Below are 24,738 nucleotides of genomic sequence, written 5' to 3' on the forward strand. Positions count from 1 at the left end.
CCATCGGATCGTCTCGTGTGGAAGAAACACCACCAAGGTCCGCCAAGCCCTGTGTACCGGTTTCTTCAGGAACGCTGCGCGCAAGGATCCCCAGGAGGGATACAAGACGCTCGTCGAGGGCACGCCTGTCTACATGCATCCCAGCTCCGCCTTGTTTGGCAAGCCGTCCGAACACGTCATCTACCACACTCTTGTCCTCACGACCAAGGAATATATGCACTGCACCACGTCAATTGAGCCCAAGTGGCTGGTCGAGGCAGCCCCGACCTTCTTCAAAGTGGCACCTACGGACCGTCTTTCGAAGAGGAAGAAGGCCGAACGCATTCAACCCCTGCACAATCGCTTCGCTGGAGAAGACGACTGGCGTTTGTCTGCGCAGCGACGACAAGGAAGAGGTGGTGGTGGTGGAACCTGGGGTTGATTCTATTTTGCTGTTTTCATGCCACAGATACTATATCGCATGTGCTGTCTGGGTATATACTGTAGTTTTAAAAAGAAATACCCCCTCTGAAAGGATCTCTCTTTGGACGTTTGCTTTGGTTTCTTATCTCCGAGTCATAAAATGTATTTTAATGAGCAATAGAAATGATAGATGACAACGAATCTCGCTTTTTTAAAATATACTTTCTAGTGCGTATGCCTTTCTCAAAATTTCTAGGATTTTTCTTGATTTAATCTCATGCATTTTATCCATCCGGAGACTCGGGGCCATGAGGCGATTTCCCTTTTCGGCGCCGCGCCGGTTTTCTTTGCGCGGGCCGTGCCGACCAATCAGCGACCGCAAAAATCTGCCGGGACCGCGAACATCCTTAGATCATCATTTCATGCATCCTCCATCTTTTTTCTCTTCAGAGATCCCCATCCCCAGTATTCCATAATGTCGCACGCAGACAATCAGTTTCCCCGGACGAAACGGAGGAAGTTGGACTCCGGCGAGGAGTCAACTGTCCAGTCCGACATCACGTCTCATACGCAATTGCGGACCATCCTGACTTTTCAGCAAAACATTCAAGAGACCAAACAAGGTAGGCAGAAGACCATGCAACAATATGTTCTGACCCAACAATGTTAACAGCGTAAAATAGGCTTAAGAAAATTCAAGGAATTTCTGCTCTCCATCCCACAGACGGAGAATGAGAGTGAAAAAGCTAAAAAATTCCGCATCCTCAAAGCCTATTGTGATTCGCAAATCTCTTACAATGGCGAGGACCCATCTTGCTTCCCTGATCTGATTCAAGCCTGGGGATTTGCGGATACTAACAACAATGACTCCTTGTTGACGATCATTCCGTCCGTGGTGGCGCTCTTTATTAAGACGATATCCAGTAATCTGGATTTCCGAGACTTCGGACTGGCGTTGTGTAAATTTTTGATGCAAAAAGAGCAACTAAGATTTTTCAACCGTGGGTTGACCGCAACGAAGTCGAAGGAGCATTTGATCTCCCCGTGTCTTCGCCTTCTCACCGAGGTGGTCAGCTTCGATGGGGGTGCCGTTGCCCGTCAAGTCTATGCAGCGCGTTATATCACGTTCAAGCGCCTTGAGGTGTTCTTGACTCCGAATAAGGCCCAGCTGGAAGATGCGTCCGATGATGCTCAAAAGTCGACTCTGCGCCGCAATGCTCAAAGATATGTTTTGGCAAACTTGAGAGTCCAGCATGCAACCTCAAAAACCGATATCATCGAGCAAGGCAAACTCATGAGAGCGTTCTTCGAGTACATTCGAAAGGACCCGCGAGATATTGTCATCGACGTGATCAAAGCCGTTGACCGAGATATTGTCCAGGATGCTTCCCTTCCCCGGAACTCCAAGAAGTTGTTCTTCAGCCGCTGGAATCTGGAGCGACTCGTGACTTTGTACGGTTATGACCGAGAGTCCGAGGATCCTAACCCGACAGGATTTTCCATCGCCAACGAGATCCACAAGATCTTGATGAACATTTGCACGAAGACTGAGCTCGGGGTGTTGCTACCGGAAACAGGCTGGTACCCCCACGGTAGCGACCCGGAATCCCTGCCGGCGGACAGCGACGCATCGATTGAATTGGGCCTCGATTCTGCAGTTTACGTTGACAAGTACAGAGAGTCCGTGCCAGTTCGCAATGGAGTGCTCTCCTATATTATCCAGTCACTTCGCCCGGATACGGATAGTCTCCAGATTGAGCTGCTTGTGGCAATCTTCAAGGCTGCACCTGAGTTGGTCGCCGATTTCTTTAGCAAGAAATTGATGTTCGTTTCGGATCCGAAGCCTGTTCCGTCGTGGCTGGCCGAATCTGCGCTTTTGTTCTCGACTGTCAGTCTGCCGATTCCGAAGAACTGCGGATGGAAAGACAAACTGCCTCCGATGCCGCCGGCACCCTCGGTTGTGATTGAAAACATTCTACCGCGTCCGCTGAATCAAAAGATTCTCACTCGGTGCCTGAACCTGAACACGGAGATTGTTACTCTCTTCGCAGTCCGTCTTATCACGGTCTCCTTCAAGAAATTGCAGAAGGTCCTGCAAATCTTCAACTCCGACCACGGAATCAGCCAGCCGCTCTGGAAACAAGCTGCGGGAAAACTGGTCGCTGAGTTTTCCCGCCGATGCCCCGTCGTGAAGGATGTCATCCAGCTTTACAAAAGAACTGCCAAGGAAGACCTGCAGCAGCAAGAAGCCGTTGCCGAGTTGCTTTCTTGTTTCTACGAAGTTGCCCCGGATGCCGCTTTCGAGGAAGTCCTCGATGTTTCGCTCATAATGGTGGAAATTCTGAAACGACTGGACGAGCCTAACATTTCATCGGACGACTCTGAGCTGTTGCTCAGTCAACTGCAAAGTATTCTGAAGATTGCGCAGCAGTCGGCATCGATCCGTTGGTGGCAGCAACCTGGTGAGTCGCTCCATTCCCTCATTCTCCGTTGAAAGCCGGAGGGAAAACTAATAGAACATCTAGCTTCGATGCAATTTTCTGCGTTCACTTCCGTGATGAAGGTCGTCGTGGAAGCGTCATCTCAGGAATCTCTCGGTGATATTTATCGTCTATTGAGATCGGTGCTCATTGAAAACTCGATTCTGCAGAGTGCATCTTCATTTACCGCACTTATGTCGAGTTTCGACACTTCGGATTCTGCCCGCTTGCAGCATCAACTGGCCTTTTTCGATAACTGCGCCTGCCGGATCGCGAAAAAGCAAGTTCATTATCAAGATTTAATAGGATCTTTCTCACAGGATAAGTCCAAATCAACGAGCTCCATCGCAGCGGCTATTAGTGAGCAGTGGCCGTTTGTCATTAAGTCTGGAGATGCAAATGCCCAAAGTGCTGTGTGTGCATGGGCTGCCCAAGTGTTGGGTCGGTTGAAGCAGGCCGGTGAAGACTCGAAAACACTGAAGGGTGTTCGTGACTCCCTGATGGACGCTACCGATAACAAGAAGCTCAAGTCAACCCTGAAGAAGTCCTTGAAAGATAATGAGGAAAATTCTGAACAAGAGAAGAAGGGCATGGATTTGGATCAAAAGGCATCTCCGACTGCAGGAAACGAGCAGCCGCGCGTGGACTTGCTCGAGATGTTCGGCGCGCTTCCCGTGGAAAGTGATACTCGAAATGAATTACACAAATGGGACAAAGAAGAGCTTGATGTGTCAATTGAGCAGGGCCGAGTGGCGGAATTGCTGGTCTGTTTGTGCTCGGAGCACGAGGAAGTGCGCAGACAAGCCTTTAGCAACATCACCCGATTCATGTCTAAACTCAGGGTAAGTCTACAAGGTGCACCTACGGCCAAAAGAAAGCGGAACTAACGGCACTAGGAATCTAAATATACCGAATGGAGGTCGGTTTACCTCCTCACCGGAGAACTGTACGAAACCGTCAAACTGCTTGGCGTTGAATCGCCTGTGCCGTGGATTGTGGGAGAGTGTGCCGCTAGCTGTCTTGCAGTTCTCACGAACCCCATGCACAAGCTGTATGGCAAGGTCAACAAATTCCTCCAGAAAGCGCCTACCTGGGAGCCCGAGAAGATTCCCTCCTACTGGATCGACAAGATTTTGCTGCACGAGCCCGAGTTGGATGACGGTCATTACGAAGAGACCAACTGGCTGTTGGATCTGTTGGTCAAGGGCCTCCGGACTGGAGCGGTATGCACCCTCCCCCACCTGCTGCTCAGTCTATTTATATCTTACTGATTTTCGTGCCAGGATATGGAAATCTACCGCCGCGCCAACGTGTTCGAGCGCACATTTGCCTTCTACGAGTCCCCCAGTACGAGTGTCTCGGTCAAGCGAAAGATTTTGCATCTGCTGTATCGCTCGACCCAGGTCCAGGGCAGCACGACTCTCATTACTCGGGCAGGAATCATCAGCTGGATTCAAAGCCAGCTTCCGGCCGTGGGTGCCAAAGAGGCGTCGAGTTTCTCGGCCATCACCAACTCCTTGCATGAATCCTCGGATAAGGAGCGGGTTGCCAAATGGAGCGGAGGCGCCGTGGATCAGATTGTCGGCAACATCGCCGGGGGAAACTGAGCTGACTGGCGAAGAGAGGGAGGGAGTGTATTGGGTAGATGTGAATGTGCATCTGTATCGCATGCGTTCTAGATAGAGAGGTTTAGGGTAATTCTAATGAATGTTGGAAATGTGGATGTTGTCTATGTGTTTGGGACTAAGTCAACGTGTTACTCTTCTGGCCTGCGCCCACCCTAGTCCCATCAGACAGGACTTCCGACAGTCCGACAGGCAGTGACCAGAAACCATCGGATGATTCCTGGCGATGAATCTAAGAATCTACAGAATGAAGGCGGTGACCGGCGGCAGGAAAGGGAGCGAAGCGTCCATCGCACCCCCGCCTGCTGGTCTGCTGGTCTGCTGTCTTGCCCTTTGCCAGAATCCTGGATCCCCCCTTCTCACTCCCTGTTCTCACCCGTCCACGTTCTCTCTCGCCCTCTCACAGAATTCCACGGTAGCTGCAATCACGTTTGTCTACGCTTCCTGCAGAAACTCCCTCTCTCAGAGGCAACCCAAGTGGCGGTCGGGGGCTGCACGGCACGTAAGTTCTGCCGGCTTCACCTCCCGCTTCTTCATCTCGACGACTGCAATCCCCCATCCACCCTACTTCTGTCTATCCTCTAGTCGCCCTTTTCCCCTATCACCCGTTCTCCTTGATCCTCGGTCCGCCGTGACTTCTTTTTTTCAGCCGCTCCGCGCTTCTTTTTGGATCCCCACGAACCAATGAAAACGACGTAACAGCCTGCCGATATCACCGTTCCGCACACAGAGTCTGCCATCTCCATGGCGCGACGTTACCAGATCGATGAGCTGCTATGGCTGCGCTCGTCGCCTCTGGTCTCTAAGCCTGTTACTTTACCTCCTGTAGAAGAATGGATGGGGTAAGCATTCACCTTGCTCCTGATGCGGTGACCGTCAGACTGATTTGGCCTGTGCCTCGCTAGACCGATCCCCGACCCAACAACGCAACGAAAAACCGCCAACCCCAGAGATCCTAATAACCCCCCCGAAACAACCCCGCGACGATCGAGCATCTTCGAGGCTCGCCATGTCTCCCGTGGTTCAAATTCAGGTAATTTATGGCCAACCTGCCTGCGATGCACCGTGGTCTTTTCCATGTTGAGCGTCGGAAACGCTAGGGAGATCTTCGCTAACTGAGGGGCTTGTCAATCTCTTCTAGAGGACATCGTTCTTGGACCCCCGAAGACTGCTTTTGCCTCCGCTTCTCGCATCGCGACTAAAGGTTCCATCGACTCCACTGAACGGCCGCCCAGGCAACCCGACTCGGAGGACCCCAAGAACGACCGCTTCAACTTCCGCGAAAAGTTCTTCAAGGAAAGAGATGCCGGCGATCGAGATTTTGATCGGCGCGATGGCAAACAGGCCACGTTCAATGGCCGACGTTTAGATCGAGAAGACTGGAACAGCGGGCGCCCGCGTCGCACCTTTGGACCCGACGAACAAGAGAGAAAGCCTAGACGGAACGGCGAGTTCGACCGCTGGGAGGGTGCTCGGGACTTGCACCGGGACCGCGACCAACGAGATCCCAATTCCGATCGAGGAGTCCGAGATACCAAGGATGGTCGGTTCTTTCCTCGCCGGGACGGCCAGCCAGGGCGCGCGCGGCACGAAGGCAGCTGGTTTCGCGAGGAAAACGTCCAGGATGGCGGACACGATGCCGAAGAGGAAAAGACACCAGTTCGCAATCGTGAATGGCGTCGGGACCGACATGGTGCGGATCGTGATTGGACTCGCGGTGCCAAGCTTGAACAGGAGCCCGAGTGGTTGGACGCCAACGACAGGGACGAGCCTCGCCGGGTGCATACCCAAGAAGATTTTGAACGGTGGAAAGAAAGGATGAAGGCCGGATCTTCTCAGCCTCACGTGGAAGAGAAGAAAGAGTCCCCCGTCGAGCAATTTGCTGGCCCCTCCGAGAAAGCCGAGATCAAACCCACCGACGGGGAAATCTTCAGCAGTAACGGTGCTCCTTTCCAGGGCGACACGGCGATGGAACGATTCTTTGGGCTTTTGGGTGATGGCAAACCGTCTCCGGTCGTTACCACGTCCTTGCCATTGGAATCAACGCCTAAGAAGGAGACCGCGCCGGCCGCGCCGGGCAAGTCGGCCAAGTCGTCTCGCTTTGCCGGACTGTTTAGCCCTCCCCCGGGGAGTCCTGCCAGGGAGCCTGATCCTCCTCCTCAAATGATGATGGGAGGCAAGTCTCCAGTTACTCAGCCACCCCCGTCATCAACAACGCCATCGGCCGATGCGGACCAGGAGGGCTTCCAGCGTATCCTGCAAATGCTGGGCACCAGCAAGTCACGCAATGCTACACCCCATAACGATAACGTGCAAGCCAACCGTCCTCCATCTTTGGTGCAAATGGACCAGACTCGGAGTGCGGTGTCATCTCCGACTCGCGAGCAAGTCAAGAGGCCCGAACAACTAGCCATGCAGGATGCTGCAATTCGGAATGCTGGCCCACCTCTCAAGGAGAATGTCTACGTCCAGGACGCCCAGGCCCGAGACAGGGAAAACTTGCTCCGCCTCATGCAACAGGTCAAAGTGACTCCCATCACAAGCCCGGGACACGGTGGTCAAGGTCAGCCCCAGAGCGCCGGCCCGGCTCCCGGGTTGATGAACATGCCCGAAATGATGCCTCACCCTCCTCCCGGACTCTCATCCGCGCCGAAGGTGCCACCTTTCCTTGACGATCCGGCGATAGCCAACCTGCAGCGACCGGATCCCGAACAGTTCCGACGGAGACCTGCGAACGGACCGCCAATGGGGTACTTTGACGATCTGCCATTCCCTCAAGGTAGCCAAGTGCCCATCACCCCTGGTGGCTCCAGGGCTCCGCAAGGTCAGGGACTTCCCGGTATGGGCATGCAGAGACCTCCGGGATTCGAACATATGCCTCCCCCCGGATGGAATGGTCACCACCAGATGCCCCCACAGCAGGCAGGTGGACCGCCGACTCCTATGGGCCCTCCGCCAGGCATTCCGACGCCCAATCGCGGCATCAACCCCAACTTCATGGGAAACATGATGCCCATGCACGGAAATGTACCTCCTCTCGGTGATCGACAGCCCTTCCCTCGTGCTGCCGGCGGTGCTGGGTCGGCGGGGTTCCCCCCTCCCAGTATGATGCCACCCCCTGGATACATGAACGGTCCTCCCCCGGCCGGATTCCCTCCCATGCCGCCTAACGCCGAGGCCCTGATGGGTGTTGGTCCCGCGGGACAGGGCCCCTTTGAAGGCAACCCTGGTCCTCAAGGACCACCACCTTCCTCTCGACACTTGCTGGATATGTTCGGTCAGGTTGGTGGTGATGCCCGCGGCGGTATGATTGGCCCAGGTCAGTTCAGATAAGAGGGCGAATTTGCCAATGTCGAGTGAAGGTGGAAATCTGGAGCAGCGGGGGATGGAGCTGCGAGGGAGGGCAGTGGACTCCAGTCGTAATTGTGCCAGCAGGCCAAAGATTGACACGATGGAGCATTATGGATGCAGTGAAATAATTTCCTAGTCGAGTATTTGATACCACAACGGCCGCCAACGTGTATCGCGTTTGTACATCTAGGTAGATGGCTGGATAGCTTCGATCGAATCTACTACTTGACCTAGAAAACCTCGTCGATGTTGCGTTGTAGAATTAATGGTCGAGAAGGCATAAGGCCCTCGACTAATCCACGAGGGCAGCTGTGGTTTCTGTGTATCTGCGATGCTCTGCGCACAGTGTTGATTTGCATTTCTTTTCCTGGCTGCCTTCTTCCTCTACTTCCTCCCCTCTTCTCCTCCACTCCCTTCCACTATGCTGGTCGCCCACTTTCTCATCTTTCCAGGCTTTGAGGTATCCCCCATCGTGGCTCTTCCTCCAAGTGGTAACTCCCGCCCTTTTCTGCAGCTAGTCTGCCGTTTCCTAAATGTGCCTCGTTCCTAAGTGAATCCCCCGCTTCTCGCAAGTCATCACCAAACGAGGTCTAGACTTTCATTCCTAGCATAAAAGAGGCCCTCTCCTGATGGTAAAGAAGCCCCTCCATCCTCCAATCGCTGTGACTGGACCCTAGAAAGACAGTTCTTACAGCCTCTCCACACTACACTATAACCATGCCTCGTCTACCTGTAACCACTCCCTATATAGAGATGAGTTCCTCAAGGCTTTCGAGACAACAATTCTGTTTCCTCCAAGAACAGGAATCGCAGCTGACTATAGTCCTTCTTCTAGCCTATCATGATGGATCGGATCGACTTTGAACTCTGTCTTGATGTCGATCAGCATGTGAGGACTCCCCTAGTGATCTCTTCTACCGCGACGAAAGGTTACTTGCGCAAGACATTCTTAGATCCAGTTGATTGGAAATGCCAAAATAGCCCTCTTCAAATGCTAACAAACTTACGCGTAATAGGACTCAACTCTTGATCAACCGGATGATGTCAACATTACTTTCAGCACCGACACACACCACCACGAGAACCCATTGCCCATCCGACCTCGCCGCACTCGAACATTCAGTGAAATCGAAGATGAGAGCACAGATCGCCCAGGAACCGACACCGACAACCCACAAAAGAGACCTAGAGTACGAGAGCCCGGAGACTGCACACAACCCATCTACACTCTACAGGGAGATACCCACAGCGGAGGAGCAAATATGTCTGGCCAACGCCGGAGTCAGCTAATGGATCCCTTCTGTCCATATTATGGCAGTGAGATTCCACCCCCAACAAACCCTTTCTATGGCATGATATCTCCAGACGACCCTGGAAGCTTCGGCGTCGCGACGACGATTACTACGGATGCCATTCCTGGCCCAGAGCTTGGAACTCGCCGCATATCCCTCTCCTCCCTACACCGCTCCTACCTAAACGAAAGCGACATGGCCAGCTTCTCATCAACGGACCCTCTTCCCCCGACCCGATTCACCATCTACGAAGACCCAGACGGCATGGACATCGACAACGCGCATATCGAAGTCAGCCACAGCGCCTGGCCATCATATACGCGCTGGGTGACCGACGACGATGACAAGGAAAACCGCGACGCAGACGAAGACGAAGACGCCGCTCCTGAGACTGAAATAACCCACGCAGGTAGTAGACATGCTCCCATCCCCGCTGTCCCGGTCCAGGACTCCTTCCCTTTTCTAAGCTCCAGTTCTACCATGTACCCCGTCAGAAGCATTCACCATCATGAGCAGGGCCTTGAAAATACACCCTTCTACGCTCACCACACTCAAGGCCTAGACAACCCGATCGATACTTACCGCGACCAGCTCTTCCGGCGTCCCTGGAGGGGCCCAGGAGAAGGAAGAGACGTCTCTCCAGTATCCCCACCCCGCCATTCTCGTCTTTCCGATTTCGACGCAGACGACGAGGCCGACCAGGACATGATCCTGCCCAACACCCGGCACAGCACTTCCATGGACACTCATGATCAGGCCGAGCCCGAGATGGAAGGGGAATACTACACCGGGTCCTTGAATTCCACATTCGCCGAGGGGACCGAGATGCCATTCTACTCGTATCATCCGCTGCGGGAAATTCCGTCCATGAGCCAGTTTAGACCCGAGGATGTGGCGCGCGCGCCGTCTCGTCGGGCGAGAAGAATCAGGGCGTTTAACTTTCCGTTGTAGAGTGGTTGGTTTGGTTTTCTTTGTGTTTTCGTCGGATCCGGTGACTTTCTTGTTTGTTATCGAGTTGATGACTTTGTACCTTGTTTCCTGATGTTGGGACAATGAGGTTGAAGGGTCTTAAGGATAAGTGGATGATGTAAAAATGGTCTTGATGATTTGATGATTATGGACAACTGAGGTGCTTTTGTAGTCTAGGTTTTGATATCGAAGCAGCCTTTGTCTCATGTCTGTGTAGTTGAGTATGAGGAATGATTTGATATGGATACTTGAAACATTCTACAGAGAGTCTACAGGAGTATTTAGTGTTGATGTTGCGAAAATGAAACTTCCGATTTCAGAAAGTTACAAGCCTTTAAATATCAAAATTTTGAACAAAACGAAAGTAGGAGAAAGGAAAAGAAAAGAATCTCGTAGGAAGAAAATAAATCAAATCCAAACCCTTCAAAGATGCTAGAGGATTAAACCCCATAGATTGCAAACCCCCAATTCCAAGCCAAGCGCAACATGAAAACTCAAAAGTATCTCCCAAAAGACAGAGCAGCTGCTGGCTCCTGCTTCAATCCTTGCGCTGCGTGACGTTAATAGCCCCTGTATTGGTTACCTGGACATCGGCGAAAATTCGCAGCAGGTCTATGATACTTGCTCGTCCTTCCAGGGCTTCGTTCCCGATCATGTCCGAGATATCAAATGTCTTCGACTTCTGGAGTTCCAGGAGATGGGCGTCGATGGTATCCTTCACGATCAACTTGACGTATTCCACGTCGTTTTCCTGGCCAATTCTGTAAATCCGGGCAACAGCCTTGGGAATCAATCATGTTAGGCGCCTTGCAAAACTTGTGCAGTGATTTCGGGATGAACGTGTTAACGAACCTGGTCTTGGATGGCTTCATTCCACCACAGATCAACGAGAATACACTTGTTCGCCATAGGCATATCAAGCCCTGTTCCCCCGGCCTTGAGACTGATAATGAACACACTCATATTCTCTTGCTCCCTGAACTTCTCCACGCTCTTGACCCGGTCTTGCGGACGCATCTTCCCAGTCAACTAAGCGCCGTTAGCTCTGCGTATTCTAAAATCACGCGATGAATAGATGGGATTACCTCTGCATGAGGCCACCCCTGAGTGTAGCACATGATGGCTAAAATTCTGACAAAATCGATGAATTGCGTGAAAACAACAATCTTGACCTTGGGGTTTTCCGCAATCCATCCGAGAATGAGCTCACGGATTTTGGTCAGTTTCGCACTCGGCATCTCCTTAGCGCAGATCGGAATCCAGTCGGGCTCTTCGTCTTGATCATCCAGTTCGGTATTGCCGTCCGCCCTTGGGCCCCGATATCCAAACATCCAACCACCGAACCTTCCAAAGGCTCTTGGCTTTGGCGCTTTCTTTGCCTGTCCTCGTTTCTTTTTCGGGGCAGACGGTGCTTTTTCAAGATCGATGTCTTCCACCGGGACGCCAGGTGTGATTGCTTTGATGGCTTCCTGGCATTCAATACACTCTCGTTTCGGGTTAGACGAGTCCTTGTCTTGGTCATCGAGAAGGTAATAGCATTCCTCGCAGTAGAGATGCATGCACGATGTAATGACAGGGTTCACCGGTGCGAGCCTACACCTAGGACAATTGGTTCGCTCAAGTCTCTCTTCCCATCTCTCCTCCTCATGCAGTTTGCTCATCAGTTGGTGGAATTCTTGCACAAGCTTCGGATTGCTTTCCCGTGGCTCGTCTGTAGCTTCCTCCGCGGTCTTGTTGGACTGCTTAGGTTGGTCGGGGAATGGATTTATGGCCATTGCTCGGAGCCAGCTAGTAATTATAGCCGAATGTTTGTCTGAACTCCCGCAGTTTTGTGCAGCTTTGGTGAGTGTTTCCATTAGTTTTCCGGGCAGTAATTCCTTCACCATACTCTGCATTGTCAGGATGTGACTGCAGATCATGCGGAGCTTCTGCATCATTGTCAATATGCACTGATGCTGGGCTAATTTAGGATTTTTCGAATTCGAAAGACCTATTTAACGAGTTAGATATGCTCTTCTTGGTCCCTTTGCCCTTTCTCCTCTTTTGCAATCTCTTCGTCTTCCATTGCTAAAAGTGAAGGTGATTAAAATCATTTTCCTCATGCCATCACGTACCATTGATGTTATTGAAAAAGGTGGCTACTATGGCGTCGTAGATCGCCCTTTCAGCGGCGCAGAATTCAGTCGAGATTATGCGCTCTTGGATTTTGGGTAGATTCACCACCGGCAAAGAGAACAGGCGACTAGCATGAGTACGCCGAAACATGAACGAGCGAAGCATATTCAAAAGACGATCCCGACCAATTTCATTCTGATGTTCAATATTAGCGCTTCATCAGATAAAAGTTTATAACGGCATTATACCTTGCAATAATTTTCGAAGAAAGCTTCGAAAGTGCCATTACCTGGGACCTCGAGAAAGTCGAAAATGGGATAGAATTCGTGAACGTAACTCAGCAATTGTTAGCTCCAGATCGAGTCACTGCGGAGGAAGATACATACTTCTGCACAGGAGTCCCACTCAAAACCCATTTGTAATGGCCGGTGAGAGCACGAACGGCGATAGAAGTTTGCGAGAGGTGGTTTTTAATTAGATGGCCCTCTGGTAAAATGGAGGTTAATCAAGCACAAATCAGAACTGGAGCATAATGGGTTTACCGTCAAGAATGATTCTAAGGAATCGAATGCGATGAAGCGGTCCAGCTTGTTTTTCATAGACCTCCTCCCACCATTCTCTGATCTTGACTTCGTTTCCCTCGGGTTTGCCCTTGACTGGTGGATATGATCGTCGGACCTCGTCGTACGTTGTTACCCTGTTAAAATTGAATTAATACTCGGATATGGGGCAAGGCTAGAAACAGTCAGGTTCTCTCACACAACATCGTATTTCTGTAAACTCTTGGGCGAATCCAAAGTATCAAGTCGAGAGTTGGCACGATACAAAATCACTTCGCCTATTGCGCTTCCGTCACAATGCTTTTTGATTTGATTTCTCCTGTCCTAGTGAGACTTTTGAAACCATGTATTTGAGATTCCTTAAGACTCACCAGTGCTCGACAAGGTGCGAAGGGACAACAATCAAAGTTGAATTCACAGAGTCGACTTTCTGGGTATTTCTTCCGTCGACAACATTGGCTGCAACCACGTTAGATAGAAATAAAGACTCATGGTGGATAATTTAATACCTAATGCTTGGATGGTCTTCCCAAATCCCATTGTGTCGCACAAAAGACCCCCGAAAGGCTGCCGTGTGCAAAGCTCTCGCTCGCGCTAGAAACATCAGCTGGTGCTTTCAAATCGAGCCTATATATTTTACCATGAAAGATGCCCCCAAAAGCTATCGTCACTGTTAGTACACAAAAGGGTAGTCATGGGAAATCCGGATTTTCAAACCTGGTAATGATATAAGGTGGTCTTCATTCCCTGGACTTTCCACCCGTTCTTTCCGTGCACTTTTGCGCTTGGGGAGAATTTCCTCGAGGCCAGAACGCATTGTCTTTTGTCTGACCTGGCTTTTCGCTGCTCAGCATGGGGCAAAGCGCCAACAAGTTCTGCGAGGGCCTTGTCCTTGTCACCAGTATTCGTCGGAAGGGACGGAATTGCGCCCAATGCAGCGCTGGTATTTGCATCATCAACGAAATTGGTACTCAAGAGCGATTCAAGGGTCTCATCTGTTTGATTGGATGCCTTCTTCGCCCTTTTTTTAGTGGCAGGAGTATCAGAGCTAGCGGCGGCGCGCTTTCGTCCCTTTCTTCCTCCTTGACCTTTCTTCCCCTTACTTAGAGCAATGTTCAGGCCGAATTGCATGCTTTTCTTTTTCTCCGCTGCAGAGAGCGCAGCTGGGTTACGCTTTCTGCGCGCTGAAGGCTTATTCTTGGTGGCACTACTAGAGGACTGAGCCATATTCGGTTTCGCAATAGAGTCATCGTGCTCATTCTTGTTAGCTTCTGGGTCCTCTTCATCCTCGCTGATCGGATTCTCCTCGGCGATCTTCCTGTTCTCCATTTGCTTTTTGCGTGCACTTTCTTTCAGTTTTGCCGCTTCATAATGGACCATGTCAGCTAGAGTAGGCTGCTTAAGTCCTTGAAACCATTTCTCGGCTTCCTCGAAACTAAAATAGTCAGAAAAATCCCATGATATCATATTCATGGTGCTCACTTATCAGGAACTTCTTCTTCCTCTGGCCACTCCTCTTCGGGGTCTTGTTCTTTGTCTCCATTGGGAGGCACTTCCGCAAGACTTCCATTTCCATCACCTGGAACATCCACCGCGGCTCCTCCAGGCTCGACAGATGAACGTGCTTGAGGAATTTCTGGAAGTTCCAAGCCTTCCTGGCGTACGAAAATGTCATCGTCGGGGACATCATCGAGCGAAGTGAGCATTTGCGTCATCTCGTCTTGTGTCACATGGGTATCCTCAAAGCAGTCTGGCAATGTTTCGAGGGACGGGCAAGTCGGATCAATGACCATTTGATCTTTATCAGGAATTTCCGGGGAAGAAGGCCAGATTCTGACTTCTGTCGGGTCATACAGTTTGGCTGGCACTGGAGAAGCAACCGCCTTGTTGTCGGGATCCTCGGATTTGAGATTCATCTCGAGCTCCTGCTCAGGATTGCTTTTCGGTTCGTTTTCTGAATCCATATTGAAAGGAACCGGAGGGTAATGAGGGAGGGTGTTCGGGTGAAGCGACGATGATGGATTGATGAATTTAGAGAAAGGTCAAGGAGAAGATCACTGGGTCAATGTGTGTGGATGAAAGATGTAGTAATCTCAGAACCGGCTCTGAAGGTCAAGTGAGAAGATGCGAATGGTAATGCGAAGCTGAAGAAGAAGAGATATGGAGGTTTGATGAGAGGTAGAAGTGTCAGAATGATTCAATAGCATGAGATGTAGACATGGGTAAGATGATGGAGAGGAGAAAGAATTATATGGATGATGTCTAGTATTGACATCCTCCATAGGGCATGTACTTGATTCCCATGGGTTGAAGATGATTGAAGAGAAGAGACTCAAGAGGCAGATGTAGAGCGGAAGTTGAGAAGGAGGAAACCAGAGGTCGCATCGAGTATTTATACTCTATGCAGAGTGCGTGTTCAACCGCTAAAGGGTAATGAAACTGAAGCCTTGAGAGCGAGAGAGTCGAGGTGTAGATAAATAGAGGAGAGAGCTTCTCACTGTAAGGAAGATGCCGGGTGTTGATGAGAAAGAAGAAGTCCACGGGTCCCTTCTGGTGTTGGTATCGTTCACATAACCCGTCATAAGATGCGCTGACGGAGAGACGCAGTAAGCGGAATATATGAGGAAGATAAAAGGTATCGTACAGGAATAAGACATCTCTCCGCCGCATTATAACTCTTATCATGTGTGAAGGGATCCTCAAAGATGAGAGCTCGACCAGAAGACTAGAAGCTTTTTTGTATACCCAGTTGTGTATACCCAGTTGTGTTGCTTTCCCTTCTGCAAAAATTTCCCCATCCTGCCTCAAGAATTTGGGTCAGTTCTGTGCTCATTTGGAGGAGCACTATGGGCATCAGCATGAACGTATCTGCAGTGACCCTTTCCACGATATCCAAGGCGGACGAAATGGCATGTTACCGACAGTGGAAGACAGAATAGCATGATCTCACTCTTCGTAAATATCCAGGACTAGAAATTCAATTGCACTCACAGCTAATGAATCTGTATCTGCACCTGCTGTATTGCAAGCAGGCTTTCTATCATGCTTGTTGTATGAGTATGAAGCTTGTCCGGTGTTGACATGGAAGGGGAGAAGAGGCAAAGCGAAAACGAGATTATAGACCCTATAAATAACCTCAAGTCAAACAAGGTCAGCATGAAGAGAGCCCGACGAGAAAAAGGAGAGATAGCAGATCTAGATAGAATGATTTACCAGAAAAGCCATTTGAAGCCTCTAGGCGGGAGTAGAACAGAATTCTTAAGAGCTACAAACTAAGCTTCAAGGTAGACTCGATAATTGGAAAAGCCCGAAGGTGTCCATTCACTGCAGAAAGGAATTAGAGCTAGGAACGTTGTATTGGGATAGATAGTAAATAAATTGACAAGAACCTTCATCCTCTCGATTTAGTCTCTTTCTTTCTTCCTGTGCTTCCTAACATACTCTTCCGCAAAAGCACTGTACTCGATTTGTCAAATTCCCCAGTGCAGTGGTATTTCTCAATAAGCAAATAGATCGAGAAGCGACAGCACTGGACTCCTGGTTTCTGCAGCTAGCCACTGAGCTTTGAGCCTCAAAAACTAGAATAACTGGCAGCTCTACGGTACTGTCTTTTTCGAAATATTCCTACTTTCGTTATTGGTAGTAATTGACTCTAATAGTGTAGTAGATTCATCCTTGTGCTCATGGATTGAAACCGTTCGGGGCTCGACAAGGAACGGGTAGTATATGTTCTCTGGCATGACGGCTCTGGCGAGATTCTCTCTTAATAATAATCTGTTCAACTACATGCCACCTGTTTTATTTCGGACTGGCCTCGTATAGATGACAATTGCACATCAGTACGGACATCAATGAGAGGAGCCAAAGACGGAATTATCGAGAAAGAGGCTAGAAAGGTTACTCTACACTACTGCGTAGTTCACAGGGTCAGTCATTGCACATAACAGCCATACCATAATGCAAGAAGTGTTGAAGTACTACCAACGTGGAATGGCAGCAGCCACACATGCTCTAATGCCCGGGCTAGAGTCCGAGTATATAAGGAGCCTAAAAGTCTGTTGTAGCACTTCTCTGACTAGAATATGGCGCAGGGTAAGCGTGTCTACCTACTAGGCTATACCAAGATATATTTCGTTACTTGCTCTGCATTTGGCAGTTGTCCGAGAATAGGTGTGGGTCACCTGTTGCAATCACCCATGAGTGGAGCTAGAAGACACAGCCAACAAATTTCTCTGACGAATACGCTGTCCCCTATCACAGATGAAGACAGATGCAACACACCAGCAGGTACATTGCTACATTCACTCCTTCTAGCTGGAGCTCATTGGGGAATATAAAGTCAAGTTGTCAAGTTGCCAAGATATCAAGGCCGGCTGGCCCAATGGCAAGGCGCTTGACTACGAATCAAGAGATTGCAGGTTCGACCCCTGCGTCGGTCAATATTTTTGCTTTTTTGTGTGGATTCCTGGATGTCAGAATTGCGTTCAGCAAAATCGCAAGAAACTAAATGTAATTGCTGGTTTGTATTTTATTTTATCCAATGAACTGGTCTCCCGTAATCATATGACATCAATCTTCAAAAATCCTGTACTGATTCCTAGCCCAAACGGCGTCAAAATAAGCTCACACGGCAGGAGATCATTGCCCAGGTCTAAGATGCGCTTATGTATGTGCCGCACCGGGCTTTTATTTTTGGGATCATAGTTGTGTTGAACCATTCGTTAGAATAATCTGGATCCTCAGTTGAATTGTGTACAATATAATGGGGACAAATAGAAAAGGACTGAGGGTGCTTCCCAAAAGAACATTTTTCCCAAACACAGGAATCGCTATGATACAAATACTGTTGCAAAAACACCCAGTCCAACATAACATGTTTAAAAAAGAATAGGGCTCAAAACAGACCACATTACCGTGCCTAGGTATCACAAGTTATCATTACAAGAGACAGAAGGTCCTTGATCTTCACCACCACGAAGCAACTTCCTGCATCGCCTCGTCATTGAACGCCCAACTTAGCGATTCCGTGTTACCAGGGTTAAACAAAGCATCAGCCATCTGATCAAACCGTAAGCAGCTGCACTCGATGAAAAGTCTTAAAGAGAACTTACCGTCAAATCCCAATCTCCCAATCCATCAGAAGGTGTGTCCAAAGATATCGGAGGAAGAGTATCCAAGGCCCCATTCGCTTGACCCTGCGCCGCGATTCGTTCGAGTATAGACAAAGACGTATCCCCGGCCTCGGTTGCAGCTTTGGCAAGAAGCTGCGGGATCTCATCCGCGCCAAGTCCTCGCATGAGACCCTGGACCTGTGCAGCGATCACGCATCCGAGCAGGTACGCTTTGATATTTGTTTCTCCGGCTTCGATACATCGTACACACCAGGTCTTCACGTCTTCTATCACGGATAAAAGGTCCGGTCGTAAGGTGACGGGTCCTAGACCTTCGTCCTCTTGGAGCTGGGTTCGGAGTTCGCAGGCAATAAGCAAAGTAGCCTGGAGGGCAACGGTGCGACAGAAGCCGCTGCCGCAGACTGCGAGTCTGGCGAAGTCGTCATGGTCTGATGAGAAAGCGGCATTGCCACTGCGGGAGCCCGTGAACGACGACGCTGGATATACCGCGTACCAGATTTTGAGAGAAGTCTCGACGACCACCTTCCGGGAGAATGCATACGCCGTCTGTCGTAGAGCTGGGCCGAAGTAGGGTTTGTGAAGAGCAGATACATACTGGTGCATGATAAAGTGGACCATACGGGTGGAAAACTGAGAAGGGGAGGGTTCACTGCCTGATTCGTATCCATGAAGGGTGCGGGTGAGGACTCTATATGACGCTCGCAGGTCTGCGTCAAGTCGTAGGAGCTCCTCATATGATCCATGAGAGCTGATGTCGTTGAGAAATTTCGCTACCGCAAGCCGCGCAGGGAACGTTTTATGCAGAGCGATTGCAATGGATGTTTGAGTGAAATGGTTCTCTAGCCCCGGGACAGGACTGTCGGTTGTGAGCTGCTCGTCGTCAAAATTTGCTGGTGGCTGTGTGTCAAAGTCGTAGAGCGAAATTAGGGGAGCACCTCCAGTAGTCAGGCTTGACTGCAGAGCTAGCTCCACGATGGTGTTCCATAGCCTTCTGCGCATTTCAGAAACGAAGGTGCTTTTGTTCGGCAGGCGTGAAGGGTCTCGGTGCAACCCCATGATCATTCCTCTTCTGAGAAGCTCGCCAGCCGAGACCCAGACCGAATCTCTGCCAACACCTATTGTCTCTCGAGCAATCAAGAGCAGGATGTCTATCTGCAGGAACTGAATCCCAATTCGAGACTTGAACTCCGGCTCAGAGATCCAGGTTAGAGCTTCGTATACCCATCGAACCGCCGAGCTGCGTAGCGAGAAATTATCATCGTATGTAGCGGCACCAAGAGCAAAAACCAGCTTAAGTTGAACCAAAAAGGCCGTACTCGGCTTAGCTTCTGATGTCCAGAGTGCTTCGTAGTCCCGAATGAAGGTGGGGATATGAAGGATTCGATGCACTGTCTCCGTTGTCCGAAGATAGCAGTTCACGAGCTCATTGGCAATATCTACTCGGGGTAAGTCGGCTGTTGGTGGCGAGGGCCAGGGAGGTGCGCGCTGCGATTTTATAATCCTGGCCAACGATTTACATTTCTGCATCCCAGTGAAAGCCTCGTATAGTCCCTCTCGCACGAGAGGCTCCACTGACCCTAATAAGTCTTTGAACTATATTGAGCCGAGTCAGATTACCTCCAAAGCCAGAGTTTGAACAGCAGCAATGAAGCCTTACCAAAGACATTCCAACAATCCAATGACTTTGACCAAAGAAACGGCTTTTATGAGTGACACTGCGGGTCAAGCCCTGCGGTGGGCCGAACACGTTACTTTCACGATGAAAGTAGTAAGTCCCACCCATCTGCGACGCTGCCGTTTCAATTTCAGAGTTTAGGGGAGAAGCATGAGACTGGGGACTAGATTTTGAAGAAGTCGCTTTGGACAATTGCTCTTCAAGCTCTCTAATTCTGATTCTCATAAGCTCAACATCATGAGTCGAGGACGGGCTTGCAGGAGACAGTGCAGTTGTGGAATAGGCCACTGAGGAACCAGGAACATGGCTCGAAATATTCGACAATCTGCTTGTACTGGAAGCAGTCTCACTGGGGGTTAAACCTGACAATGTTTGTACCAGACTCGGCTGGGTTGGCCGGGGCTGTGGAGGTGGTGAATGGTTCTCATAGACGCAAGTAGCGTTCCTTGCCTTCATACAATTGCCACAGGGATTCTCTCGGTTGCAACGAAGCTTACGCCTCCTGCAGAGGGAGCACGAACTATGGCCGACTGTCGTTAGTATGGGTATGGAAGAAGCCAACAAGCGGGTCCGAACTCACACGGCCGGTCTTCTGCGTCGACGTCCGGGTTCAGCCATCGCCAGCTGTCTTGCTTGATGCCGATTCTTAGCTCCGGAATGTTTTCCCTGTCATGTCGCATGTCACTGCAGATTATCTCCGATCGAAGGCTTCGGTCTTGTTTTTGAAAGCGGGAGTTGCGTTTGTTGTCCGTCTCGCGTGCCATTTCCCGGCTCCGGCACTGTAGAAAACTGCGCTTTTGGTCCGTCTTGTCTGCCATTTGCCGAGTCCGGGTTAGTCATCTCCGATGCATTGCCTAATCGGGTAATAGACAGCCTCGCAGCCCTAACTGGAGGGCAATTTATATACGTCCTGGATTCCTCGAGGTTGAAGCCGATGATCATCCAGTATCCCAAACGCAGAAGCGCCAGATTGTTTGTTTCTTTGAACAGTCCATCGAGTCCTCAGTTGATTGCTACAAAATGACGACTGTAACATCGGAACCGACTGTCTCGCTCACAGATGAAAAGGTTGAACAAAACTCGAGTATCCAACCTCAAATAGACAAGGAAGATGCAGAATTCGGGCCTGCGCCTGATGGTGGAATGAGAGCCTGGCTTGTTGCAGCTGGGGGTTCTTGCCTCTTTTTCTGTTGCCTCGGATTCTCAAACTCATTCGGCGCGTTCCAAGAATACTATCTAAGAAACCAGCTCCGTGGAGAATCTCCCGACAGAATCGCCTGGATTGGATCTCTGTCGGTGTTTCTTCAATTTGGAGCAGGTATGATTGGAGGTCCATTATTTGATCGTTTTGGTGCAAAGGTATGCCCCCTAGCCTGAGCAGATCAAGTGCTTCCATTAACGGGATCGTAGGTCATCCGACCCGCAGCCGTGGTCTACATTTTCGCTATGATGATGCTGAGCCTGTGCAAGACCTTCTGGCAAATTATTCTCGTCCAGGGTGTCCTTATGGGTATAGCCATGGGCCTGCTGCAGATTCCCGCATGCGCAGCAGTGTTCCAGTACTTTGACAAGAAACGGGCCGTTGCCATCGGGGTAGTTGTATCCGGATCCTCACTTGGCGGCATTGTAATGCCGATTGCAATTTCCAAGATGCTCAACAATTCCTCTCTCGGCTTCGGATGGTCCGTTCGAATCATTGGATTTCTCATCATGCCCTTTATGGCCTTTGCCATTGTGACGGTCAAGGCTCGTCTACCCTCAAGGACCACGAAGTTCTGGATCTCTGAAGCATACCAAGACCCAAAATTCATCATCCTTATCATCTCCATGTTTTTCACTTTCATCGGCATCTTTACTCCAATCTTCTATATCCCCACATACGCAGTCACCCGAGGGATGGGCCCAACGCTGGCAGGCTATATGCCAGCAATTCTCAACGCGGCCTCGACATTCGGCCGCATCATCCCGGGACTCCTGGCCGACAAATACGGACGACTGAATCTATTCGCTCTTGGGGGTATTGTCACCGGCGTCATCATCTTTTGCATGGACTCCGCCACGACGAACGCAGGTTTGATCGTGTATTCGGCTGCCTTTGGCTTCACCTCCGGGAGCATCATTTCCGGAGCATCCGCAGCCATCTCCCTCTGCACGCAAGACCCACGAGATATGGGTACGTATATGGGCATGGGGACGGCTATCAGCGCTCTGGGGGTACTGATAGGCCCTCCCGTGAGTGGGGTGATCGTGGAGCACTATCAAGGATTCTTCGAAGTATCCATGATTAGCGGTGCTATGTGTTTGTTTGGGGGATTTGTTGGGCTAATGACTAAACTGGCGACTCCTCAGGGTATGTTTGGAAGAGTTTGATTAATTGAATTAATATATGAATCCCTAAATATATCACTGGACGCTTGATAAATACAGAGATTAAGGGACTCTAGACTATTTAATTAGTTGATTAGTCTAACTGAAGAACTTAATCCTAATTTGTAAGATATCTACGCTGCGTCGAAGAAGGGTAAGGTATTGGTAATGCCCCTGGATATGAAGTGGGTCCCCACAACTACGCTTTTCTACTGCGGTCTTTCATGTGAGTTCCCCGGATTCCATTATGACACTAACAAAGAAAAGAAAAAGACAAGGAAGAAAACATCATGTTGCGCCCTAAGGGTGGAGCAAAATGGCCAGAATAATCTTGGCAAAACCTAGCATGCCCTGCACGTCATCGACTGTCCATGGGCCATATGTCCAGACTCTGGCTAGGTTGACGGCTGGCACGGGGAAGATGCTACCAACTCTGTTCTTAGTGATATACTCCTCCCAGGCCAGGCCATATTCCAGGAAAGAGACGTACAGCTCTGGTCCGTCCTGGGCTACCAAAACGCGCCTGGTAATGTCAGTCATGGCGGAAACACCCTCAAAGAGAAACTGATAAACATACCATGGTCGCCGGTTTCCGGTGCCAAAATTGGCCTTGAAAGATACCTGTTCGGCCGACCAGTGCTTCGTCGCCTCCGGGATGAGCTCCTTGATGGACTGGAGGAAGGTGATCAGGGCGGTGTTGACGATATGTTCTCCATGCTTCTGGCGGAGTTGCCTTCTGTGTAGAACTTCTTGTTGCTGCCGGAAGAGCGGCATTACGGGAATTTGATTCACTTGTCTTAAAAAGCATTCACTTAAAATGTTACCCATTCTCACAATTTACCAGAATGGCCTAACAACCACACCCACTACCCATAAAACAGCTCAGAGACCGGCTAAGAAACCGGCACAGACAACGGCGAGCTCAACAGAAACTGAACAAACAACTCCACAGTTGCATCATCACGTGTTTGGAAGCTATACAGCCTCGATTGATAAACCATCAACTGCCTTTCTTCCATGTGAGCGTAGAATACTCTGCCATGCTGATTATTCAAGAAGGAGAGCATCAAGTCTGGAAACTTCTTTTCCCCTCCAAAGGCCCGGGGTTTGCCGGGGAAGTCCCGGGCGCCTTTAGTGTCCAGTCTTTCCATCTCCTCCATATCCGTGACTAGAGGCTGGTTTGCGCGGCTGTAAACAGCTTCTACCAATGGCGCTAGTTCACCCCATAGCATAGAGTCATCATTACCGGAGAAATTGTGTGTCGTTGTTATAATGACATGAGGGTAGACTGGTCGGTTGTTTTCCCAAGCGGGTTCCAGGGTCATGGCTGCTGTCGAAGAGCCTTGACGAGATGGATAACGGAAAAAGCCATCGAAAAGGTAAAAGAACGGGTTCGGAATACTACGACATAGTCAGTTAGGGCCGTGTAAACACTCGAAAGACAAGAAAACAGCCACCGGTTCTAAACTTACCTGACATTGACGGGAACAACAAGTCCTTGCTCCGCTGTACATAAAGCCCACTGAGTGACCAGGTTATACGCAAGTTGTGCCGCGAGCCCGGATCCGCAAACTTGATCCCGCCGAACCTCGGGGTTGGTATGGGTCGCGTAGTCAATAAATTGAGCTGCCTCAAGGGACTCTTCCGACGGCCGATGCTCCCTGACATCGGTAAGATCCAGGGGCTTGAAGAGAAAGCTGGGCATCAACCCGACTGCTGCAGTTTCCAGCTCAAAAGGAATACGGGCGATTCCATGGCGAGAAAGATCTTCATTATCTACCTCTTTCATAGTCGCGGGGTCTTCAGAGTAGACTATGTCATTGGTCACAAAGACCTTCTTCCACAGCTCGTTGATACTTTCGCGCGCCACATTTCTCGGCATATTGGGCACTGGTAGAAAAGAAGAATGGAGGAAATGAGCGAAGAGATAGTAGCAGTTTTAGATAGAATTTAAGAGTGAAATTGACTCAGTATTCTAAGTGATAGAGCGGAAATGGAAGCTGAGTGGGGTGAGAAGAAATACAAATTCCTGGGACGGTCAACTTCCCAGCTTTCATCACACTGATTCACGCACTAGACTCTCACCCATGGTTGTCAGTCCCCTGTGGAAGATCGGGTGCTTGGCACGCCGGGGATGGCTAAGAATGCGGCTTAAAAGCTAAAAGGCCTTAACTTTAGTGATTTAAGAGATTTATGTATACTTTCTTAAATACTAATGATAATTAATAGTATATAATTTTAGGGTCTCTCAGAGGCTTCGGTTGTCCTGAGACCCAGCACAAGAAGATACATTGACAAATCTGACCGCAGCATCCGCTGGAGCTGAAGTTCTGTCTGGGATGTAGATGAAGATTCAGGGCCTCCACCGATCCCAATGACTTGTTGAGACGGATCCTTTGTCCGTATAGGTCCGACTCTCGGATGCCGAAGATCTTCCCTCCAACTTTCTCATCTTCTTGCCATCTTTTTCCAGTGGCTCAACAAGGCCATCAACGATCTCTGCATGGATCTCTGCAATCTCCGGCGCGGTCAAGGCTCTTGCCGGTTCCTTTGACTCGTGTGCTCGTCTTATATCACCGGTGTTTCACTGCTTGCATGATCCACAGGGCGCTTATATACCCGCCTCCCCTGCCTTCAACACGACCACAGTGGGCAGCGACTCACCCATCCCGTCCCTTTGTAGCCATGTGCCTGAGGAGAATCCTTCAATCCGTTCCCTACAAGCCCTCCCCCCTTCCGACCAAGTTGCTCCCCACGGCAGATCTGGTTG

General features: G+C 50.1%; 9 protein-coding genes and 1 non-coding gene across 10 annotated transcripts; 6 read left to right on the plus strand and 4 right to left on the minus strand.

Annotated features, from left to right (window-relative positions):
• Positions 1 to 856: 856 nt before the first annotated feature.
• On the plus strand, positions 857 to 4,610 carry P170DRAFT_509665 (NPA1/URB1 family protein). The gene is made up of 5 exons (XM_024854696.1): positions 857 to 1,025; positions 1,086 to 2,864; positions 2,928 to 3,724; positions 3,779 to 4,105; positions 4,166 to 4,610. The coding sequence occupies exons 1-5, from the start codon at positions 878 to 880 to the stop codon at positions 4,487 to 4,489; spliced, it is 3,375 nt and encodes a 1,124-aa protein (XP_024704309.1). The 5' UTR covers positions 857 to 877; the 3' UTR covers positions 4,490 to 4,610.
• A 1-nt stretch (position 4,611) lies between these two features.
• Positions 4,612 to 5,229, plus strand: P170DRAFT_172151 (uncharacterized protein). The gene has a single exon (XM_024842622.1). The coding sequence runs from the start codon at positions 4,734 to 4,736 to the stop codon at positions 5,193 to 5,195; it is 462 nt and encodes a 153-aa protein (XP_024704310.1). The 5' UTR covers positions 4,612 to 4,733; the 3' UTR covers positions 5,196 to 5,229.
• P170DRAFT_436679 (uncharacterized protein) lies at positions 4,851 to 8,093 on the plus strand. The gene is made up of 3 exons (XM_024849200.1): positions 4,851 to 5,349; positions 5,413 to 5,540; positions 5,649 to 8,093. The coding sequence occupies exons 1-3, from the start codon at positions 5,252 to 5,254 to the stop codon at positions 7,838 to 7,840; spliced, it is 2,418 nt and encodes an 805-aa protein (XP_024704311.1). The 5' UTR covers positions 4,851 to 5,251; the 3' UTR covers positions 7,841 to 8,093.
• Positions 8,094 to 8,702: 609 nt separating this feature from the next.
• Positions 8,703 to 10,101, plus strand: P170DRAFT_426002 (uncharacterized protein; the record flags this gene model as incomplete). Its single annotated transcript, XM_024847683.1, has 2 exons — positions 8,703 to 8,747; positions 8,875 to 10,101. The coding sequence occupies 2 exons, from the start codon at positions 8,703 to 8,705 to the stop codon at positions 10,099 to 10,101; spliced, it is 1,272 nt and encodes a 423-aa protein (XP_024704312.1).
• Positions 10,102 to 10,543: 442 nt separating this feature from the next.
• On the minus strand, positions 10,544 to 14,261 carry P170DRAFT_407934 (putative SNF2 family helicase; the record flags this gene model as incomplete). The annotated part of the gene is made up of 13 exons (XM_024846707.1): positions 10,544 to 10,900; positions 10,972 to 11,148; positions 11,205 to 12,109; positions 12,234 to 12,429; positions 12,483 to 12,570; positions 12,621 to 12,720; positions 12,777 to 12,931; positions 12,994 to 13,113; positions 13,166 to 13,253; positions 13,304 to 13,388; positions 13,435 to 13,455; positions 13,512 to 13,789; positions 13,898 to 14,261. 13 exons carry the CDS (start codon positions 14,259 to 14,261, stop codon positions 10,658 to 10,660), a joined length of 2,820 nt encoding a protein of 939 aa, XP_024704313.1. The 3' UTR covers positions 10,544 to 10,657.
• A 2,900-nt stretch (positions 14,262 to 17,161) lies between these two features.
• On the plus strand, positions 17,162 to 17,233 carry P170DRAFT_t101. Its single transcript has one exon. It is a non-coding gene; the product is annotated as a tRNA-Arg (tRNA).
• A 346-nt stretch (positions 17,234 to 17,579) lies between these two features.
• On the minus strand, positions 17,580 to 20,244 carry P170DRAFT_455805 (uncharacterized protein). The gene is made up of 4 exons (XM_024851568.1): positions 20,182 to 20,244; positions 19,584 to 20,121; positions 17,906 to 19,519; positions 17,580 to 17,852 (listed from the first exon to the last, which is right to left on the minus strand). The coding sequence occupies exons 1-4, from the start codon at positions 20,217 to 20,219 to the stop codon at positions 17,760 to 17,762; spliced, it is 2,283 nt and encodes a 760-aa protein (XP_024704314.1). The 5' UTR covers positions 20,220 to 20,244; the 3' UTR covers positions 17,580 to 17,759.
• A 377-nt stretch (positions 20,245 to 20,621) lies between these two features.
• Positions 20,622 to 21,971, plus strand: P170DRAFT_356875 (MCT family MFS transporter; the record flags this gene model as incomplete). The annotated part of the gene is made up of 2 exons (XM_024844181.1): positions 20,622 to 20,960; positions 21,012 to 21,971. The coding sequence occupies 2 exons, from the start codon at positions 20,622 to 20,624 to the stop codon at positions 21,969 to 21,971; spliced, it is 1,299 nt and encodes a 432-aa protein (XP_024704315.1).
• Positions 21,972 to 22,268: 297 nt separating this feature from the next.
• Positions 22,269 to 22,742, minus strand: P170DRAFT_475342 (uncharacterized protein; the record flags this gene model as incomplete). The annotated part of the gene is made up of 2 exons (XM_024853248.1): positions 22,269 to 22,491; positions 22,546 to 22,742. 2 exons carry the CDS (start codon positions 22,740 to 22,742, stop codon positions 22,269 to 22,271), a joined length of 420 nt encoding a protein of 139 aa, XP_024704316.1.
• Positions 22,743 to 22,861: 119 nt separating this feature from the next.
• Positions 22,862 to 23,850, minus strand: P170DRAFT_475343 (uncharacterized protein; the record flags this gene model as incomplete). The annotated part of the gene is made up of 2 exons (XM_024853249.1): positions 22,862 to 23,369; positions 23,441 to 23,850. 2 exons carry the CDS (start codon positions 23,848 to 23,850, stop codon positions 22,862 to 22,864), a joined length of 918 nt encoding a protein of 305 aa, XP_024704317.1.
• Positions 23,851 to 24,738: the final 888 nt, after the last annotated feature.

The sequence above is a fragment of the Aspergillus steynii genome (genome assembly GCF_002849105.1).
Source record: "Aspergillus steynii IBT 23096 chromosome Unknown P170scaffold_4, whole genome shotgun sequence".
Classification (NCBI taxonomy): Eukaryota; Fungi; Ascomycota; class Eurotiomycetes; order Eurotiales; family Aspergillaceae; genus Aspergillus; species Aspergillus steynii.

Excerpts from the sequence above, each read along its gene's own strand:
- P170DRAFT_509665 (XM_024854696.1), top strand. The coding sequence starts at position 878 with ATGTCGCACGCAGACAATCAGTTTCCCCGGACGAAACGGAGGAAGTTG. Across the intron at positions 2,865-2,927 it reads CCGTTGGTGGCAGCAACCTG|CTTCGATGCAATTTTCTGCG; the intron begins GTGAGTCGCTCC and ends TAGAACATCTAG. Across the intron at positions 4,106-4,165 it reads AGGGCCTCCGGACTGGAGCG|GATATGGAAATCTACCGCCG; the intron begins GTATGCACCCTC and ends TTTTCGTGCCAG.
- P170DRAFT_172151 (XM_024842622.1), top strand. The coding sequence starts at position 4,734 with ATGAATCTAAGAATCTACAGAATGAAGGCGGTGACCGGCGGCAGGAAA.
- P170DRAFT_436679 (XM_024849200.1), top strand. The coding sequence starts at position 5,252 with ATGGCGCGACGTTACCAGATCGATGAGCTGCTATGGCTGCGCTCGTCG. Across the intron at positions 5,350-5,412 it reads CCTGTAGAAGAATGGATGGG|ACCGATCCCCGACCCAACAA; the intron begins GTAAGCATTCAC and ends GTGCCTCGCTAG. Across the intron at positions 5,541-5,648 it reads CTCCCGTGGTTCAAATTCAG|AGGACATCGTTCTTGGACCC; the intron begins GTAATTTATGGC and ends AATCTCTTCTAG.
- P170DRAFT_455805 (XM_024851568.1), bottom strand. The coding sequence starts at position 20,219 with ATGGCTGAACCCGGACGTCGACGCAGAAGACCGGCCGT. Across the intron at positions 20,122-20,181 it reads CGACGCAGAAGACCGGCCGT|TTCGTGCTCCCTCTGCAGGA; the intron begins GTGAGTTCGGAC and ends AGTCGGCCATAG. Across the intron at positions 17,853-17,905 it reads TGGGAGATTGGGATTTGACG|ATGGCTGATGCTTTGTTTAA; the intron begins GTAAGTTCTCTT and ends CGGTTTGATCAG.